Source organism: Oryza glaberrima, chromosome 6 (genome assembly GCF_000147395.1).
Source record: "Oryza glaberrima chromosome 6, OglaRS2, whole genome shotgun sequence".
Taxonomy (NCBI): Eukaryota; Viridiplantae; Streptophyta; class Magnoliopsida; order Poales; family Poaceae; genus Oryza; species Oryza glaberrima.
The window spans coordinates 15,658,069-15,678,326 of record NC_068331.1 but is presented as its reverse complement, the minus strand read 5'-3'; the positions used below and the strand labels follow the sequence as shown (position 1 = coordinate 15,678,326).

General features: G+C 43.7%; 1 protein-coding gene across 2 annotated transcripts; it reads left to right on the top strand.

Moving 5' to 3' along the window:
* Positions 1-726: 726 nt before the first annotated feature.
* LOC127775902 (uncharacterized) lies at positions 727-9,354 on the top strand. 2 transcript variants are annotated; one of them, XM_052302213.1, is made up of 3 exons: positions 733-1,743; positions 8,860-8,904; positions 9,022-9,354. In XM_052302213.1, exons 1-3 carry the CDS (start codon positions 930-932, stop codon positions 9,144-9,146), a joined length of 984 nt encoding a protein of 327 aa, XP_052158173.1. In that variant the 5' UTR covers positions 733-929; the 3' UTR covers positions 9,147-9,354. The 2 variants fall into 2 exon arrangements, with proteins under 2 accessions (XP_052158174.1, XP_052158173.1); XM_052302214.1 differs by lacking the exons at positions 8,860-8,904; positions 9,022-9,354 and adding an exon at positions 5,497-7,244 and having other exon boundaries at positions 727-1,743.
* Positions 9,355-20,258: the final 10,904 nt, after the last annotated feature.

Genomic DNA, 20,258 nt, shown 5'->3' with positions numbered 1-20,258 from the left:
CGTGTAAATTTATTACTTTTGAGTGAGCAGATGTGGGACGATAGGAGTAAACGAAAAACTCCACGGAGTAAATTTGTTACTTTTCAAACGTGGGGAGATACTAGAAAAACGGAAACTCGGAAAGAAAAACTAGACAGTAAATATTCTACTAAAACGCGAAAATAGAAAAACTACAAAAAGGAACGAAAAATAGAAAAATCTGCATGGTTAATATTTCACCGGGCCCATTGATAATATACGGATTGGTTGGGCCCATTGATAATATACAGATTAGATGGAAAAGAGAAAAAAGAAACACGGAAAGTGGAATGGTAAAAAAGAAAAAAACGAAGGAGAGGGTATTGTGCGGTGCTCGAACTAATATTCCACGCTGTAGAGTACGGAATAGCGCTACCGATCAATTATATAGGAAGAAAGGATCTGTCCCTAACATTAATTCTCCTCTTCCCCCTCTTCTGATGTGGTCACATTCTCGCGTGCTCATTTGCAGAAGCGCTAAGCACCATTCTAACGTCGGACTCTGCTGAAGGCTGCACAGTGGATCAATAGGGCAAAAGACATAAAGACATGTAGACAAAATCATTGTCTTCTTGCTGGAGATATGATTCGCCATGAAAGTAAGCCAAGTTGTTGCGCTATTCTTTGCTTCGGTGGTACGTTGCCGACCATAGAGTCATAGACACGACAACAGTATTAGATTCCGGCAAATGTATTAACACTAACCCGAGCAAAGTGAAAGCCCAAAGCCTTAAAGCTCCAAACCCAAAGTGCAAAAGCAGTGGCCTAACCATAAGCTACATGGCCCTCACTCCTTAATTTACTTATTTGTCTTTAATTGGTTCTCGCATAACATGCAACAAGCTATCGATCAGTCACTTCCCTAGTTCCCTTGCTGCAGTTGCATTGCACCAGTACCACTCAACAAACCAATGGAGATTCATCTCCATCTCCATTTCTTAGCGATCCTTGTAGTTGTGCCGATGTTGGGTGGCCCCGCCGCCGGTGGGCTCTGCCGCGACAGCTGCGGAGGCATCCCGGTGCGCTACCCGCTGAGCATCGACGACGGGTGCGGCAGCCCATACTACCGCAACATGCTGACCTGCGCCGACAACGCCACGCTCCGCCTCCGCACGCCGTCGGGCACGTACCCAGTCGTCGGCGCCGACTACGCGGACCCGCACCTCGTGGTGACGGACCCTTCCATGTGGACGTGCGAGCGGCCCTTCACCTCCGTCCGTGCCGCGCCCTTCAGCCTGGACACCAGCACCCGCTTCTCGTTGTCGCCGAGGAACGACTACCTCTTCTTCGACTGCGACGAGGAGCGCGTGATCGTGGAGCCGCGGCCGGCGGTTTGCGACCGGTACCCTGAGCGGTGCGACTCGACGTGCGACAGCGCGGGGTACCTTTGCCGGAACCTGCCGGGTTGCCGGGGCGCGCTGGAGGAGAACAACATGAGCTGCTGCGCGTACCGGCCGCGGGCGGCGGAGTCGCTGCGGCTGATGCTGCGGCACTGCGAGTCGTACACGAGCGTATACTGGCGCGCGGTCGGGGACAAGTTCCCGCCCTACGACCAGGTGCCGGCGTACGGTGTGCGGGTGGACTTCGAGATCCCCGTCACGACGCGGTGCCTACAGTGCGAGGACCGGCGGCGCGGTGCGGGGGGCACGTGCGGATTCGACCCGGTGACGAGGGACTTCGTCTGCATCTGCAACGACGCTAGGAACTCCACCACGGACTGTGCAGGTGCGCTCGCCAAGTTCTCCCCTATTCAATCAGTATTTATAGGCCAAACAATTAGCAGTTACACTATGGTGCTTTTTGGTTGGAACATGGTAACCGTAATGGTCATGAAAATGATTGCAACAAGTGATTACATTATGGCAGTCCCAATCCATAATATCTATAAACAGTGTCTATGGTGCCATGTCAATAAAGCATCACAATAGAAACTAGACTCCACAACCCATAATTTCTTAAAGTGGGTCATTAATAAATACATTATCTCTCTTCTCTACCAATCATATTTATTATTCATCTATTATGAAGACACTGTTCTCTCACAATGCAAAACTTGATAGTGTCTAGTGCATAGGTTCTCGTGTTAAGCTGGGTCGAAGCTGGGTCTTGCATGAGACCCAGTTTCTTTCTCTCTTCACTCTCTCTTAATTAATATAGTACCACATAAGCTAAAAGTCCTACATGGCAATATAGTTAATGCCATAAAAACCATCCTAGGTGGAGGGTTGGGACTGCCCTTATATCCATTTGCTTCGTGATTTGTTTGGTTTCCCCATGTAAACCACCTCCTTTAGAGCGTTTAGATGGAACCTGTAACGGATTGAGTTTCTTATGAACGAAAATGAAATTTTGAATGGTGGGCTCGCAAATTCAGAAAGTAGCTGGCCATGAACAAAATAAATCCAAAATTCTCAACAGAAGGGGTAAGTACATTTTACCCCTCTTACCTATTGTGTTTGCGTAAAATACACCGCTCAGCTTTAAAATCTGACATCTAACACCCTAACTCCTAAAACCATTTAGTTTACACCTTCAATAGGTGGTTTTAGCCTATACGACGCCTACATGGTTATCCAGTCAGCAAACTTAAATTGAAAATCGTTGGGCCCATATGCCAGTTCTACCACTCTTTTCTCTGTTCCTCTCCCCTCCTCTCTATATGCACGCCGGCCACTCAGCAACCGCCGACCAGGCGACCACCACCTCCAGCACACCCAGCCATGGGTTCGACCACAGTCCTCAGTGGCTCAGCGAGCGCTGTCATCTCCAACTTGCCTAGTGGTTGCTGAGACAGAGGTAACGTAGAGGCGACAACGTACGGAGCTAGCATGAAGAATAGGGTTAGTGCAAAAGCCTGCTCCCACACCAACTACACCATCGGTTGCTGCTATTGCAAATACGGCTCCCAATTCTAGTTTGTTGGTAGTCCAGTACCACTAACTACTACATTTGCACTAAGTCATAAACCCAATACCCACGTGTATCTTCATTATAAACACATGGATCAAGCACAGAGGTGAGTAGGGGGCTCACAGCGGCGGTGGAGCTTGAGCTCCTCTCCGAGTCCCCAACAGCCTAGGAAAGGGGCAGGGGTGGTGACAGATGGGGAGGAAGAAGATAGAGTGAGTGAGTGACACGGATATGTGGGACCCCATCTCTCTCCCCCTCAAACATGGATATTTGCACATTTGGAGTCTAACATAGCATCAAACCAGCTAAAACTTAATCGGGGTAAAGTGAACAACATTAAAAGTAGAGGATTTTTACGGTACACTATACTGCAAGTATATACTGGCAGTATAAACGATCTATTGGTGTAGATTCATCTAATGTTTCTTTAGATTAATTTAGAGTATAAATTGAAAAGGGTAAAATTGTCTTCCATCTTTTTGCGTGGGGGTATTTTTGTATTTTGAGTTTCCTTCTTCGGTCAAATCCAGCCCGAGAGAAATCTGCTCGACAGAACTCTGTTCGCTTTTCCTTCATCCCATACGTCCGCTGCCGCCGATAGCCACCGTGAGCAAACGCCACCCCGCGCCACCGCGAATTGGAAATCGACTCGAATTTCTGGCCTTCTTTCCTCCTCCTGTCCTTCCAGTCCACCCAAAACCTGTGTCCTCCAAAATTCTCCAACTCCGTACGTCTTTGTGCGTGGGAGGGGGTGGAGCCGCAGAAGGGCGCCGGCCGCTGGGGGCTCGTCCCGAGGCACCCATCGGCAGGGGGATGCGGAGCAGTCAAAGGTCGCGGAGTCAGGGCACCCGAGCACAGCTGCTACAGGCGGCAGCAGCAGTGCAGGAAGCGGCAGCAGCAGGGCATCCGGCCATCCGGGCGGCGGAAGCTGTCTGTCAAGGGCAAGGAGAGCAGCCAAGTACAGGCAGTAGGAGGAGGCAGGGCAGCAGCAAGCAAAGACCAGCCGGCAGGCAGCAAGCAGCAAATGGAAAGAACAGAAAAATGGATCGCGCACGTTATATCGATTAAAAAACGAATATGTTACGACAGAAAATCGGAGGCGACACCTGGTCGGCGGCCCTATAGGGAGGGGGTAAAATCGGGCGCTGCCGTCAGCATTTTGTCAGTGTCATGCAGCATGCAAAAACACTTTAAACTATTTTTTCTCGTAAATTATTTATCCAAATCATGATCCGATTGCACCATTAAATTCATTGCAATTAAATCTTTAAAACAAGACCACACATAGATCTATTCCGATGAAAATTTTTTTTAGCTTATTATTGAATTATTTTTAAATGTTGCACGATGTTCCACCAGGTATATCGGAATTGTTTCACTGAGTAGATCGAAAATGTTTCAATCGTTTAAATCGGACGTTGTTTCACCTTATATAAAAACAATGTTTCAACAAATAGCGAAAGAATGTTTCAGTTCACTGCAACATTTGATCCATATATAGTGAAACATTATAAGTACACTACGTGAAACATCGTTGGTGGAACAAAAAAATAAAACGAATTCCCTTAATAGAGGGTTTCTAAAATATGTGAGTGATTTGTTGCAAAAGAATGTTTCGTTCACTGTAATATTAGATCTATACATAGTGAAACATTGTGAGTACACTAGGTGAAACATTTTTTTGTGGAACAAAAAATGAAACGAATTCCCGTAATAGAGGGTTTCCAAAATATGTGGGTGATTTGTTGCAAAAGAATATTTTAATTCACTGCAACATTAGATCTATACATAGTGAAACATTGCGAGTATACTAGGTGAAACATGTTTGGTAGGGACACGTGGCAAGTGGAGGCAGGACAAATGGTGGGGCCTAGGGGGGCATGCGCGTCGACGGGGGGGCGGGGGGAGGGAGGGGGTTGATCGCCCGATTTTGCTCCCGCCGCGCTGGTTGCCCGATAGCGAGCAGTTCCGCTGAAAATCACAAATCACGTGTTATTTAGTTATCATCCTGGTTCGAAACAGACAGATGAAATCCAGATGTAATCCCCGATAGCATAAGTCATCGAGACAAGTTACCTCTTGTCGAGAGAACTCTCCGAAAAGAAGAACAAAAGGGTGGCAATGTGCCGAAGTTGTAATGGATTTTTTTGTCCTCTATTACAAGGATCCGGGGTCTATATTTATACACCGAGTACAAACTTAGTCCATTATGGACACGACTCAAAATTTTCTAAAGATAAAATACAAACAAGACCATACGACGATCTCTTACCATATCTCTAACAAAAACCAACAAAAATACCCTAATTAATAGATACAATTGTCTTTATTGAGATCTATCTCTAATTGGCAATGGCGGTTATTCCAAATTAGGACCACACGGAGCCGAAGCCTTATTGTATCGGCCACTTGCTATATCGGCCAAATCAAACATGTACTCTATTTCCAGCCGATATGATGCCAGCTGATGCGCTGTCCGACTTTGAAACCAACTCGACTTGGGCACCAAATCCGCTTCGATCTTGCTTCTATCGTTCCGAGTCTGATGCAACATTCCGTTGTTAACAGATGGCCGCCGCTAGGGGCATTGGTTCCTCCAGCTCAACTTCCTCCGCTTAGGTCATCTTCACCAAGCTCCTTACGCTGACCCCTCCCACCATGCTACCGCCACCTAGCGCTAGCGTCGGTCGGCCCCGCCGCCATGACACACTCTCCACCGCCAGCATACAGAGGGACTTATCCTGCCCGGTTAATGCCAAAATTTGGTAAGATTCTTTAGTGAATTTGGTTAAGGAAAGAGCACAATCAACCAATGGAAACTTATCCAGAAGAAACTTATCCAAAAGGAAACATGAAGACTATGGCATGACGGCTTAATTCTATCTATTAATTAGGCAGGATTTAGTAATTTCCTTCTATCTATAGGAAAGTGTGTTTAGTGTCCGATAAGGACTTTATGTTTTTCTTTTTATCTTTAGGAAAGTTTGTATCGTGTCCAATAAGGACTAGTATCTACCCATGGGTATAAATATGTACACCTGTTGTCCCTGTATCCTATCTCCATAGATCAACACAATCTACTTTCGGCGCATCGCCACCCTTTTACATTCGACGAGTTCTTGTTTCAAGTTGGGCAGCATCGGCTTCGATCTCCGACGAGGAGTAAGGCTTGTTATGGCAGCTTGCATTGTTGCGACTAGTGCTTCCATCGCTTCGACACTCTAATCTTGTCCATGTAAGACGTCGAGTTGTCGTATGCATTATATAAGATAGATTGACAGTGTTTTCTACTTGCATCGACCAATCTCCATCTAGGGTTTTGTCGATATTGGCTAGATTACATTGTTGGCTTAGAAACCAGTCAAATGCTTGATTGTCTATATATTATGTTTGTTTTCCTACTTAGTGTTGCATCAGTTAAGTTTGATCTACTAAGTCGTGCTTAGAACCATAATCTCTAGCCTGCTTATTGATTGCCAATAAGGGTTTTATCGAGGTTTTAGCCGATGAGTTATCTAGATGTTGCATCGGCTTATGAGGATTACATACAAGTTGAATATAGCCTATCGGAACAAATGTTTCACCGTTTATCTGATCATTTGGATGTGATGAAATCAGGACACCAGCCGATGACATGTACAGTCGATTGCTCAAAACCCTATCGACATCAGCTGGTATCGACATTGGCTCGTTAGCCGATCGGCTCTTTGGTGATCAACATATTTATTTATTTTGCCAGTTACAGGATCAAACTGACCAGCACGATTTGCATCTCATCAATATTTTGGACCTGCACTGAAACTAAGTAGGACTCTCACGCCAACACGGATCTGGCACCATCTGCCGAGCACAGATTTGTTCTCAACAGCCGGCCCCTCCTCCACTCTTCCCCAACCTTTGCGTAGGCCAAGAGTCATCGTTAGGCTACTGGTACTGCCCCGCAACTATCCGCTAGCCTCGCCGATGGGGCCTTGCCCCCTGCACCCCCGCACCAACTCCTCTCCGACATCATCCGCATGTCTGGCATCGTCCCCTGATCTCTGTGCTCAAGATGCCGGCTTCCTGCCGTCGCCGCGTAAGGGAAAGTGGCGGCCTCTTGTGCCCTGTGGTCCCTCGATAGCTCTGCTGCTCCACGCGGGTTGCCAGCAGTTGTCGCTTGCCCCCGAGCGTGTCTTTGTTGCCTGCTTGAGATTGGGTGAGGGACACCCATTCGGTTGGCCTGGTCTGCTCCCTCGCTGCTCTCTTGATGCGCTCTTTATTATGAACATGTGCTTCTTCCAACCGAAGAAAGAGCATAGATTATGACTTGGTCCAGGCTGGTGGGGAGAACTAGAGCAGAATAGAGAATGTCCATGCGTCACTGTGGAACTACTGCTGTCGTATCTTTTTCTCTGCTACTACTATTTTTTTCCAAATAGTATTCGGGTTTAGGTTTTCTGTATTTTTAAAAATTTAATTTCATATTTTTTTTAAAAAAATCTTCAGCTATTGCAACGCACGGGCCATTTTTCTAGTCAATGAAAAAAGGGAGGCAGAGCTTCTGCCTTTGTTTCGAAAATTTGGGTTGAACTTCTGCCTTTGTTTCGAAAATTTGGGTTGAACCAAACACGTGTATAAGTCAACAATAGGTAGTAATTAACAATTGCAATGATCAATCAGGAAATTTTGGTGAGGCAAAAGGCGAGAACAAGGAAAATTAAAGTGCTAAAATCAAAATAGTACTACTTATGTCCAAAAATAGTTGATGAGTTTAAAATTTGTTCCAAAATAAGTTGATTTGTGTTCTTTTAACTATCTCGGTTCTTCTATTGTATTATTTAGATCTTATTCTAAGCTATTTTAAGTTCATATATCAATATATTTAATTTTATATATAACTGTGTAGATAATTTTACTATGATAATACTGTTAATAAACTGTTTCAATCTGGCCTAGGACGGTTTGGCTTTTGGCCAAAAAGCTTTTCTTAAATAATTCAGGTTGAAATTGAGAATATTGGGTCGTGTAAATAAAGAAAAATAGGGGGGCTTGACTGCTGGATAATATATTTTATCTAATCTTAATCTAATTTGCAAAAGGAACTATAATGAATACAAATTTAAATTTCTTCAGCAACCCAAAAATAACCACAAATTTAAATTTCTACAGAAAACGATGCATAACTAAAAAACTATATTTGTGTTCTAAAACAAGTTCTAAATTTGTTCCTCCATGTTTCCAGTTGCCACCGTGATCAGCCGTTAGTACTGGTTGTAGCATGAAGTGATAAAGATGGTGAAATTTATGAACGATGATGTTGGATCTCTTACGGATTATGTCCCTCATATTTCTTTGGAGAGAAAGAAATCCCTAAATTATACTCTCTCCATTCCATAATATAAGACACAACCACTTTTATGTTCTATAATATTATAAGGCATGTATACAAGCATGCAATTAACTATAGCATCTTTTCTATTAAATTATTACTTTTTTAAATCCTCCACTCTCATGTTATCTAATTCTATTGGATGCATGCATTATATTTATTAGAATAATCCAAACTAAAAGATGATAATAATTATTTCTTGTTCTTTGGGTTAAGGGTAGTTATGCCTTATATTTTGGAATGGAGGGAGTATCATATACTACCTCTGTTTTTTAACATATGTGATCATTGACTTTATATATTATGTTAAATTTTTTTGGCTTAATTTAAACAATATTTATATTTTTTAAGATTTGCATATAATTTTTAATAAGACGAAATAGTCAAAATTGTAACAAAAGTCAATAATGTCATATATTAAAAAACGACGGAGGGAGTAATTGCTCGCAATTAATGGGTATACGTATCGATAGGTGATACAAATACTGAAAGTTACTTTCATTGTCTTTAGAAAAAAAATATTTCAGAGGCAGTTAATGTCAGTATGATCTTTTTATGTGCAGATGGTCCTGCCTCAAGGTATCATTCATCAGCTGGAGTTGTTGCCGGTGAGCACCACATCTTAAAATACAATCTTGATCCGAATTGAATTAATAAGATTACTACATTTTCTTTGGATAAAACAGTGAGATTTCAAAAATGATTTCAGTCATTTTTTTTTTCAGCAAGCGCTGTGTTCTCAATCTCAGCAGCCGTTGGTATCACTGGACTTGTGTGGTACATTCGCAAGATCAAATCGACCAAAGTGGTGACTTGTGGGGTTCAAAGCAATGAGAATAGATTTTTTTAATTTGAGATGACTACAAGGAGGGTTCAAAGCAATGAGAATATATATTTTTAATTTGAGATGACTACATGGAATATTTTGATGAGGGTAGAGGCCTGGATGGCAACACCCTTGTTTCTTTTCGTCATATTCGAGAACTTCATTTGAATAACTTGAAATTTTTGAATTAATTGATTTATTATGTCATGTATATATAAATATTTATCAACTATTTTCACACAAGTAGTGGCAAATTTGATTATGTGTATGGTTAAATGATGTTTTAGGTTAAGTCGATGTTTAAACACAACTTGAACTAGCCATTTAGTCACGGTTAATGTTTCACAACAGTAGCTCACGAACCGATCCTTAATTGTCAAGAGCACGACCATCAAAACCATGTGCTTACAACCCATCATTAATCAGATTTTAATTATCAAAATAATTATTATAACACGATTGACCATCGTGAGCTATCATTAAGAGTATAACAATAAGTGATAGTGAAACATGATTAACCCCATTAATGAGCTATTGTTTCTAAGCATGGCTAAGCATCTTTAATAATCATATAGCTGAACCAAACCAATATATAAGGTCCTAGCTAATCAAATTATAACCTATAGGAAAATAAAGTCATCTTCGGCTATAATTATTTGGGAAAGGCTCACCACCCGATGATATTCGAAAATAATGCATAAGTTGAAATAAAACTTAGCTTTAAACGGGTTGAACATGCTCAAAGGGTTGTTTGAGATCTGTGTGACTTGTCTTACAAACAAGCGTCTTCAATTCGTTTTTAGGAACTTCTCTAGTGAACAAACGCTCCTTCGAAACGACCAAAAACTAAACCTAGAACGCAAAACAAGGAAAAACACTAATAAAAACTAAATAAATAGTACAATTAAAGTTCATAAATGGGTAGAGCTTGAATTTAGATGAATTATGAGACTCGAACTACCTCATTCCGAGTTCGTATGAATTAGTTATCAATTTTACAAAATTAATCCCAATTAAAGCCTATTAAAGAAAAGACTATTCCAAATTAATTAAACAATTTACAAATGATTTATAACTGGGATTAAAGATTAAAACATCCTCCGAAAATAGATTAGATCATATTTGGTAGATGACATATATTAAAAAGGAATAATATATCATTAAATGAGATAACAGGATTTATATTGATTTTGCAATGGCTTGAGATGGCGCTGATGTCAGCGATGACGTCATCACCAGCGGGTGGCTCTGGACGGCAGCGACGACTGAACGACGGTGCTCCGGCGACAAGCGACAGCTCTGGGAGAGAGAGGAGGCGACGACATTCTCACCAATGGCGACGGCAACGAGAAACGGCAACGGGAGACGGCCAGCGACGGCAAACGATAGCACGGCGGCGGGAACCGATGACACCAACACGAAGAGGAGAGCAAGACGGTCCTTACCGATACTTACACGACGACGAAAGGCGAAGACTAGCAGCCAGTGACGAGCTTCGAGCGGCGGCGAGATCGGGACGACGGTGGCGACGACTTTACAACAATCTCTGGTGGAGACGAGAGGGCGGCCGGGCTTCCCCTCACTGCTGCGATGCCGACGGAGGCTGTGGCGAGGTCCGGCCACCATGGAGCGACGATGGATGGCAGCTGGAGAGGCAGCGGCAACGGCGGCTCTTAGGTTCACGTCGGCGAGCAGCTGCTGACGAGATTTGGCGCAAGGGAAATGGCGGCCGAGGTAGCCCTCGTCCTTGCGGAGCAGATGGAGGCGATGGCATAGGGCGGCGTCGACCAGGGAGGCGGCATGGCGTGGCTGGAGTGATGGCCGGCGGCGGAGAGATGAGGCTAGCACGGGGAGAGGCGGCTAGGGCACGACAGCTTGGGAAAAAGAGGGGAAACTGAAGAGGAGGTCCGAGGCATGCTATTTATAGCCAAAGGAGGAGGAGATCTGCTCGGATACGGGAGGAATCCGCGGCGGAAGAGCTAGGGTTTGCCGGCAAAATAGGAGATAAACTCCGCTTCGAATCCACGCGATAAACAACGGTATTTGCTCCAATTCTTGAGGGGAAAGAAAGAGAAGGATAAGAGCAACTAATCCCCTCAATCAATTTTGGAAGCGGAGCACGGGATGCGACGGATTTTGCGGAGGAAGCGGCGGCGCACGCACATGGCTCGGGCTCTGAACAGGCTCGGCTGGAGGACGAAGAAGGTACCGTAGCGAGGGGAGAAAAAAGGAAAAAGTACACCGAAGGTCCCTCAACTTGTCATCGAGTTAGAAAATCGTCCCCTAACCGTAAAACCAGATATCCGGCGTCCCTTAACATTTCAAAACCGGTGACAATAGGTCCTTCGGTGGTTTTGACCCCGGTTTTATCATACGTAGCGGCTGAGTCAGCGTAGGACCCACATGGGCCCCACAAATCAGGATGACACGTCAGCGCACACTCTCTTTTTCCCGTCTTCTCTTCCTTTCTCTCTCATTTTTCCCCTGGGCATCGTGGATGGCGGCAGCCGAGTGAGCAGAGCGGAGCGGGGGCAGCGGCGGGCGAGCTCTCGCACTAGGAGGGCGAGGCGGGAGAGGAGGGTGTATGGAGGAAGAACTCGGCGTCGGCGGTGGAGATCGTCATCAGCTCATCGCCCAGGGAGCCAGTGGCCACCACTTGCGCGTGCACCTGCCTACGGCGAACAAGGATTTGCAGATTGCGAACCCCGCGGCGGCGAGGGGCCGAAGGATGGGGACACACCGATGAACTCCCTGGCGTACAGGTTGGAGCGGACCACCGACTCTTGCCTACGGCAAGCCAGACGAATCGCTGCTCTTGCCTACGGCAAGCCAGTCTACTACAGTACTACCAACGGCCGCCGACGAGCGACGACGAATTGCTGATGTTTCAATTCTTCCTCTTACAAGATGCAACGAATATCCACCTCACGATGCGGCAATAGATATATATGAGTGCCACAGACCGACGAAATAAACACGGGGAGTTTTTACTGCGAGTATTTCCCGAGATATGTTCATCTTCTCAGATCAAGTGAAAATTTTACTGCGAGGAATTTCATCATACAGTCCCGCCCACCACGCTGGCTCAACTCCTCTCCGTGCGCATTCACTGCGGGCCTCCCCCCCTCGACGGCGGGAAGCGAAGCTAGGAGCGCAGACGCGGCTCCGTCATTGCCGTTGGCGGTAGAGCGTCACCGCGGCTCCGTCGTCGACGTTGCCGCTATCAGACGAGAGGCGGAAGCGGATGAGGCTGGCGGAGGAAGCCAAGGAGACCCCGTGGTCCGATGGCGTCCTCGGCCTCTGCCTTGCGCGAGTGAATCAGGAGGTCGTCGAGCTCGAGGCCGAGTTTGTCGGGAGCCGCCGCCGCGCTTCTCCCCCGCCGGCTGCCGCCCGCGCCTGCCGGGCCTGCTGCGCCCGCCGCGCCCACCAAGCACGCCATTTCTCCCCATGCGCCGTCGTCCAGAAGAAGGGGACAGCCGGTCGCTCAACTCCTCTCCGCCTAGGCATAGCTAGGAGCACGCCGACACCCAATTTCTCTCCGCCGGCGCCGCTGTTCGCCTATCTCTTCTCCGCAGCCGCTCCCTCCCCTTCTGTCATCCTCGCTCACCTCACCGCTGCTGGGGTCTCCGTCCTCGAGTTCGCCTGCGACGCTGCCGCCGCCGCCCTCCTCCTTCTCCCGCCTCCCGGGCCTCTTCAACCCCGAGCTCGCACGCGCCTCCCCTTCTCCCGTGTCGTCGCTGCTGCCACCGCCGGTCGCCGCCTCCGCCTCGTTGCCGGCCGCCGACGTCATCCTCCTTGCCCCGTTGGCGGTCGGCCTCCTTCCCACCCGCTTCCCGGCCTTGCGCAAAGAAGAGTGAGAGAAAGGAGGAAGGGAGAGGTGGGGAAGAGAGAGGATGATGATGTGGCATCCTGATACGTGGGGCCTACGTGGGTCCCACCCTGACTTAGCCGCCACTTAGGATAAAATCGTGGTCAAAACCACCGAAGGACCTAAAGTGAACGGTTTTGTAAATTGAGGGATGTTAGATATCTGGTTTTACGGTTAGGGGACAATTTTGTAACTCGATGACAAGTTGAGGGACCTTTGGTGTACTTTTTCCGAGAAAAAAATAGACTTTCCTTTCTTTCATGGGCTGGTAGAAGGAGGGACCCGAATCAGACTTCAGCCAAGAGAAAGAGGGAGAGTGGGCTGCTGCGGGCTAAGGAAAGGAGAGAGGAGACGGAATGGGCTGAATTCGGCCCAGACAAAGGGGAGGATTTAAATTACTTTTTAATTTAAATAAATGCTGAAATGATCTTTCATTTATTAAAAATACTTCCAATGCTCAAATAAATACAAGAAAAATCCACACAAAGTATTTAATGAAATTTTATCCAGCTCAAGTTAATGTTCAAATTTTTCATAGATTTTATTCACACACTTACTTTAATCATTAAATAATTTCTAAAAATTCTTTTTTCACAACGTTTTATAATTTAGCGATTTTCAGGGTGTGACAAATCCACTGCCCTTACAGAAATCCCGTCCCGAGATTTGGAACGGCTAGCAAGAAATCGGGTAGGGCAATCCTTTTCTGACTCACTTTTGTCAAACTGATTGGTCAATCTAACACACCTTTATCCAACTTTCTTTTTATGTGCTTCTTCCAATAGAACTAACACCTAACATAATCCTCTTGTAGACATTGTCAGGTCTGTCTTTTGTAAACACTATCCCCTCGACCTTTAGAATATTGAATATAAGATCACATATCACCAAATCTTGAGGGAATACAACGGTGTTTTCTTTATCTCCTTTTCTGAGCACCCTTGACTTACCAGGTCCATAAAACTTTACTTATTACTGGAGTTGAACTAGTTCCCATGATTTCACTTTTCCGAGAAAAATAACATTTAACATTCGGCTGAATCCAGCTTTCCATGGTAAAACGATTTCCTCTTATCTTATGGAAACAAGTTTCTTATCCATTAAGTATATTAATGGAATATCTCAGCCTTCTCAATACGGGATTAAAAATACTTTAATCGACAGCAGATCCCGAAGTATCTTCTTTGATTCGACCTTCATGTTTTTGCAGTGAAAACGATTATTGTCTGTATCTCAAATATAATTGTTTCCTGTAACGGTAACACCTTAACCTTTCACATTCTAATTCCCAATATAGCTTCTTGTATATCTTTGCCATCAATCACGCAGACAGACTAACAAGACTTTACTTCCAACATCAATGTAAACCACTTTGCAACCGTATATCTTTTGGCTTGTGCAATTCCAGAATACCTTGAATTAGAAAATTCCACAGTTGATCTGATCTCAGACTGACTTGGTAACTAGCGTTCCATTTCAATTGACTCGTTATTTATCACTATTCTGCCTATCCTTTTCCTTATTATCATCATCTTCCTACTTCAGATTAACATAGTAGTGATGTCCATGCTCATTTTTGTCCCATTGGTGTATGTGTAGCTCGTAGAACGACCCATCTGCTATCTCATAGAAACTTTGTAGTCATTCGTCAAAACTTGTACTTAGTGGTGTGTCGACAAGCAAACCATTCTTGTCCTTGTACCATATTAGTAGAGTATAAACTTTCTTAAGTGCTTTCAAGTAGACTCTGGTGTAGGATACTTCCACTACGACTTTATATATCCATGATTAATTATCACTTCGTCTTTATTCTCATTTTCCTTAGTTGCCATAAACATCTGTTTGACATGAGTACTCCTTTGACCTTCGATAGATAGTAAGGTTCATGTATCAACTATATTATTCCAATACAACATCGTAGAATCCATAGTCTCGCTTTCTTTGATTACTTGCTTATTCAACACAACGATGATTCTATTTACCTGAATCCATAAACTTTAAACATACCGGTATTCCTTAAAACAACTTTGAATCTCATATATCTTTGACAAACAGGAATACATGAATAAACTAATTGCTTGGATCCATATCTTATCCTCTGACTAATCATTACCGCACCTATCGGAGCCATTTTTTTATTCATTTATGAAAACACGAACCATTTAAATCTCTTGAACTATTAAAGATCCTTTGCAATATAGACATTGGCTGACCTTTCATTTATCTGAGTAATAGTAACATAGTTAACTCGTCCTTTGTCACGACCAGAAATTTAGTCCAAATTTCCAGACTATTTTGTGTATTAAATCCCTGTCCAGGACCAGCCAGGTACACAAAACGACAAGTAATATATAGTTCCAAACGTAAATAAAAGCGTAAATACTTACAGAAGAGGCACTTAGTCCTCACACCGAAAGAGAACGACAGCAGCGGAAAAAGGCGATCCTAGCGGGGCTTCAGCTCCACTCCACAGGCAAAACTCAACTGGGGCCTGAGCCTTGGTCTTCTAACTTTATCTTCAGCTCAGAAGCACTACACTTCTGAAAAGGGGGAACAATAGCAAGGCTGAGTACAACCACCGCACTCAGCAAGCCACACCAATGATGCAGACGTGCAAGGGGAACACAAGGACGGTTTGTGGCTATTTGCATAAAGGCGGTTGTAAAACATTTTATTGAGCAAACAGTAAAACTGTAGAGTAATTAAGGTAATATTAAATCTCCACTAAACAACGCTACACCACGTTGAACAGGCCCAACCAACCCACCTGAACTACAGTGCATTGAGTCAATTTATTAAGGTGGGACTAATCACAGTGAATCTGGTCGACCGCCCATAACCGCGGGCACGGCTATTCGAATAGTTTTACTCTGGCCAGAGATGTACAACTGTATCCACAAGACACAGCCCCACGACACGTTTCCGTGCGCCGACATGCCACCACGACATACCGGAAAGAGGCCGTGACAGGACCCTTCGCATAACCCCCTCTAACCGATCGCACCACACCTCAGGGTTCGCCCCCGTCCCCAGCAAGCAACGGGCAGCCCCCCTCTCGTGCCGCGGTGAATCCGGAAGCTGATCAACCGGACACCCCGGCCGACCCAACTCCATGACGCCCACCCTCGCCTGGGTACGTCGGCTAGAGGAAAGCTACACTACAAGCCCAGTCGTTGCCCACGCTGGCTTGTGGTAAGTACGCTGAATTCTTCCAGGGTTTCCCGTGAACCGGTCCTTAATTTCCATGGGTGCGACTAGCAAAACCATGTGCCCACAGCCCACCATTCAGTCGCATTTTAGTTGGATAATTACGACCATGAAGCATGGCCAGATGTCTCGAGCACGCAGCTCATTCTGATACTAAAAAGGTCTAATACTGTAATTATCCCGTCAACTGAGCTAGTGGTAATTAAGCAAGGCTAAGCATATAGTTATAGCTAGGTCACATAAGTAACATGAGCTAGTTGATTTATTACCTAATGTTGACAAAGGACAGATATCAAGTAAACATGGCACAAGCAAACAGATAGGTAATACCCGGATCCCATGTAATTAGCAAGACATGTAATTTTATTTGCAAACGATAAAACATTTGTAAATTAGGATCAAAATGCTCAAGGGGAATGTGTGACTTGCCTTGCTCCTTCAAAACAATCTTCCGAACCCTTTTCCTCGCGACCACGGACTTCCGAAATGACGGATCCTACACGCTGGCACTCAAAACGAGGAAAAACCGTAATAAAAACCTAGAAAACAGTACATAAAAAGTAAACAAACATGTAGAGCTTAATTTTAGATGAATTTTGCAAGTTGAATGGCTCAATTCGGAGTTCGAATGAATTAGATATGTATTTTAGAAGTTTTGAGCCATTTAAATGGATTTCTAGAATTAATTATCGATTTATGATGCAATTATTAATTGATTTTTAATCCCGAACGAAAATCGGCGCGTTACATCCTTTTACTTATAATCTAAATCAAGATGAAATAGAGAATATTGTTGTGACTGACATCTTGCATCAATTATTATTACACTTCAAACTTGCTCCAGTTCTCATGGCATTTACTATAGACATCCAGGGTAGAATCATATGTGCAACCATCTACAGCTAATATCCATCTTACTTAATTGACTATTAATGCTAGAACTTCAATCATCGACCTTCTTTAGAAATTGTCTCACACTGAATAGACTGTCATGAACACATTTTACATATCTCTCTCTAGGACTGTAGATTCTTAACTGCAATTAGCATAGTCTCTACAAAAATTTCTTGACTCAAACAATTAACACATACCAATCCCTTAACATGCAAGGGGTGCATTCCTTTTCATTAACAATCTTCTTACTCAAATATACAAACTTGAACCTTTGTTGATGATGATGATACTTTTGCTGATCACATCTGAAGATATTATCTGGTTACTATTAACAGAAATAATGTCATGATTACCGCCATTCTTCATAATCCTGACTATTACTGAATTGGGCTAGCAATCATTTTCCCCTAATCCATTCCTTTAATCGAGAGGCAAATCTTTTAGGATTAGAGCCTTCACTTGATATTTCTTTACCATGATAACAAGAATAACCGGTCAACTTAACGTGTTTTGCTTTTCCAAAACAATGCAGGCTTTAACTTTCATTGACTTCTCATTGAAGACATGAATATTCTAATCCTCCTGCTATTTTTTTTTCCGAAATCAACATCTCTTCATATTCCTCATTGTTGAATGTCTTGACCTTACTGACACTATTCTCTTGACTTACAAAAAGAATTGTTCTTTCATACACCTTGATATAATCATTCCTTTTATAAACCACATTGTAGCGATAATAATCATCTTGATGGCCTAGATGTAAGCTTTTATCTTTCTTATTCCTTAATGACTCTTGCTCACATCAAACTTGGAACCTAAAACCGAGTGAGAGACCAAATGTGAACAATTCTCTTGATTTTTTTCTCAATGGCGTCCCTTGAGCATCTGACTTTTAACCTTCCTTGGATGACAGACTATGTTGTCCACATTAGCATCAGGATGAATTTTATTTGGAGATCCAGACACATTGTTCCTTTACTGTTAACTTGTTATTAAAACCACTGGCACTGTTGAGCACAAAACTTCCTTTCCTTAAATCCATTCTCTTAGGTAGGAGGTAAGAGAGAGATAGAAAGGGTTAAGAAAGTAGTAGGGGATTCAGAATAGAATAGACTTTTTACTAAACTTTAGTTTTTATTGATGTGAAGCAAGTTGTTCTTTAACATAGAACTAAACTCTGAAACTAGTATGGTTTTATCACAACCCTCGATATACTCCATACGCTAAAACGCACACACACACACAAACAAAACTTAAGCAAGCAAGCTAACACAACGATCTAACTAAACAAAAGACCACTACTCTTGAGGGTAAAGCTTAGGTTCTGACATTGGTGCTTGAAACTTCTTCATTTTTCCTTTGGACTTGGGGCTTCTCAACTGACTCATCTTCACGGGAATCGTCCTTCCTTGAGAGAAAATAACCCCAGTGTAGAGACGCATGACAACTTGAGTAGGCTTCACGTCTTCATAATAATCTTCATCCGATGAAGGTTCTCCTTTCAACTTCTGCAGTTCGTCCTCTAATTCGAAGATCCTCTTATGGCGAAGGACGAGCTTATGATTGGTGTCCTTGCGATACTCGGCAAAACGAGCTTCAGTAAATTTCAACATCTTGGCGGTGTCACTATCTTTAGGTTGAGACATGTCTCTCATTTGTTCAACTATCTTCTGTAGCCTGGCAATTTTATCCTGTTGTGGATTCTTCTGAATTACGACTTGATTCTTGTAATCAGTGTGGAGGTCATCAATAGCATTGAACATCGTAGTCATATGCACAATCGTTTGATTCTCTTCACCCTGACTATGTGCACAACCATTAATCCAAAAGTTGTCACCATGCTTCGGATGGTAGTGATATATGGTATTCCTGACGATCCTTGAAATGATGACAGAGACGGCACAAAGCTTCATAAGCTACTCCTTCACGAGCATAGAAGAAACAATCAGCGAAGCGACTCCTTCACGAGCATACAAGAAACAATCGGCCTCACCATTAAATGATAGTTGGAGAAGATCTTCCTTGTCAGAAATGAGAGTAACAGTTGTCTTGCAGCGCAATTGGTCTCCAACATTAGTAGATTCTTGAGTGTACTTGGGTGGAACCTCATATCCAAGATCATATGTCATACAACCAAGCTCACTTGTAAAACCTTAGTTTTCATATTGCTCATCCTCTTTTAGAAAAAATGTGTTGCTTTCTTGTGTTGCTCTTCTCTAGTTAATCTAATCATTCTTCTTGGGCACATCACCTCAAATTTCATCAAAGCGTGCCATCATCTTTTCTAACCTCTCCTTGTAGGGATTCATCTAAGGAAAGTTGAAAGACGAGGAAGGGAGGACGAGAAAGCTTTTGCAAGGAGCAATGGGATAAGGAGGAAAACAGACTTTTGCAAATGGATTTTTGTTTTAGCAAAGACACGTCCTTATGGGTTTAACCGTTTGGCTTGACCTATAGTCGAGATGGCTCTGATACCAACTTCTCACGCTTGGAAATTCACAAGTAATTTCCAAACTAATTTGTGCATTAAATCCTCGTCAAGGAATCAGCCGAGGTACACAAGCTGACAATTTAATATACAGATTCATCAAAATAACTAAAACGATAAATGCTACTTAAGAGGCACTTAGTCCTCACCACGAAGAAAACTGCAGTGGAAAATAAAATCTAGCGAAGCTTCAGCTCCACTCCCACAGGCAGCTCAATTGGGATCTAAGCCAAAGGTCTTCTCCTTCTGGATCATTTTTCTTCAACTGAGGCTTGATGATTATTGCAAGGTGAGTACATGGAATACTCCGCAAGCCACACAGTAAATATGCAAGTGCACAAGGATACCGAAGGATGGCATAGTATTGGCTCATTTGCAAAAGCAGCATTTAGCAAATATTTAGGAGTAGGAGAACAGTAGAGTAATTAATCATCAATATTAATCAATACTAAACAGCACACCCATGCTGCTCAGGCCCAACCAAACCTGAACAACCAACCCCGGTCGTACAGATCAAACCTCCAAACCTGGAATGTACCATTCCAAACCAGGAGTCAAATTAATTATCACATTATTATCATTAATGAGTAGTGTGGGACTAATCACGAAAAAATTGCTCAACCCACCCATAACCGCGGGTACGACTATTCGAATAGTTTTACTCTGGCCAGAGATGTAC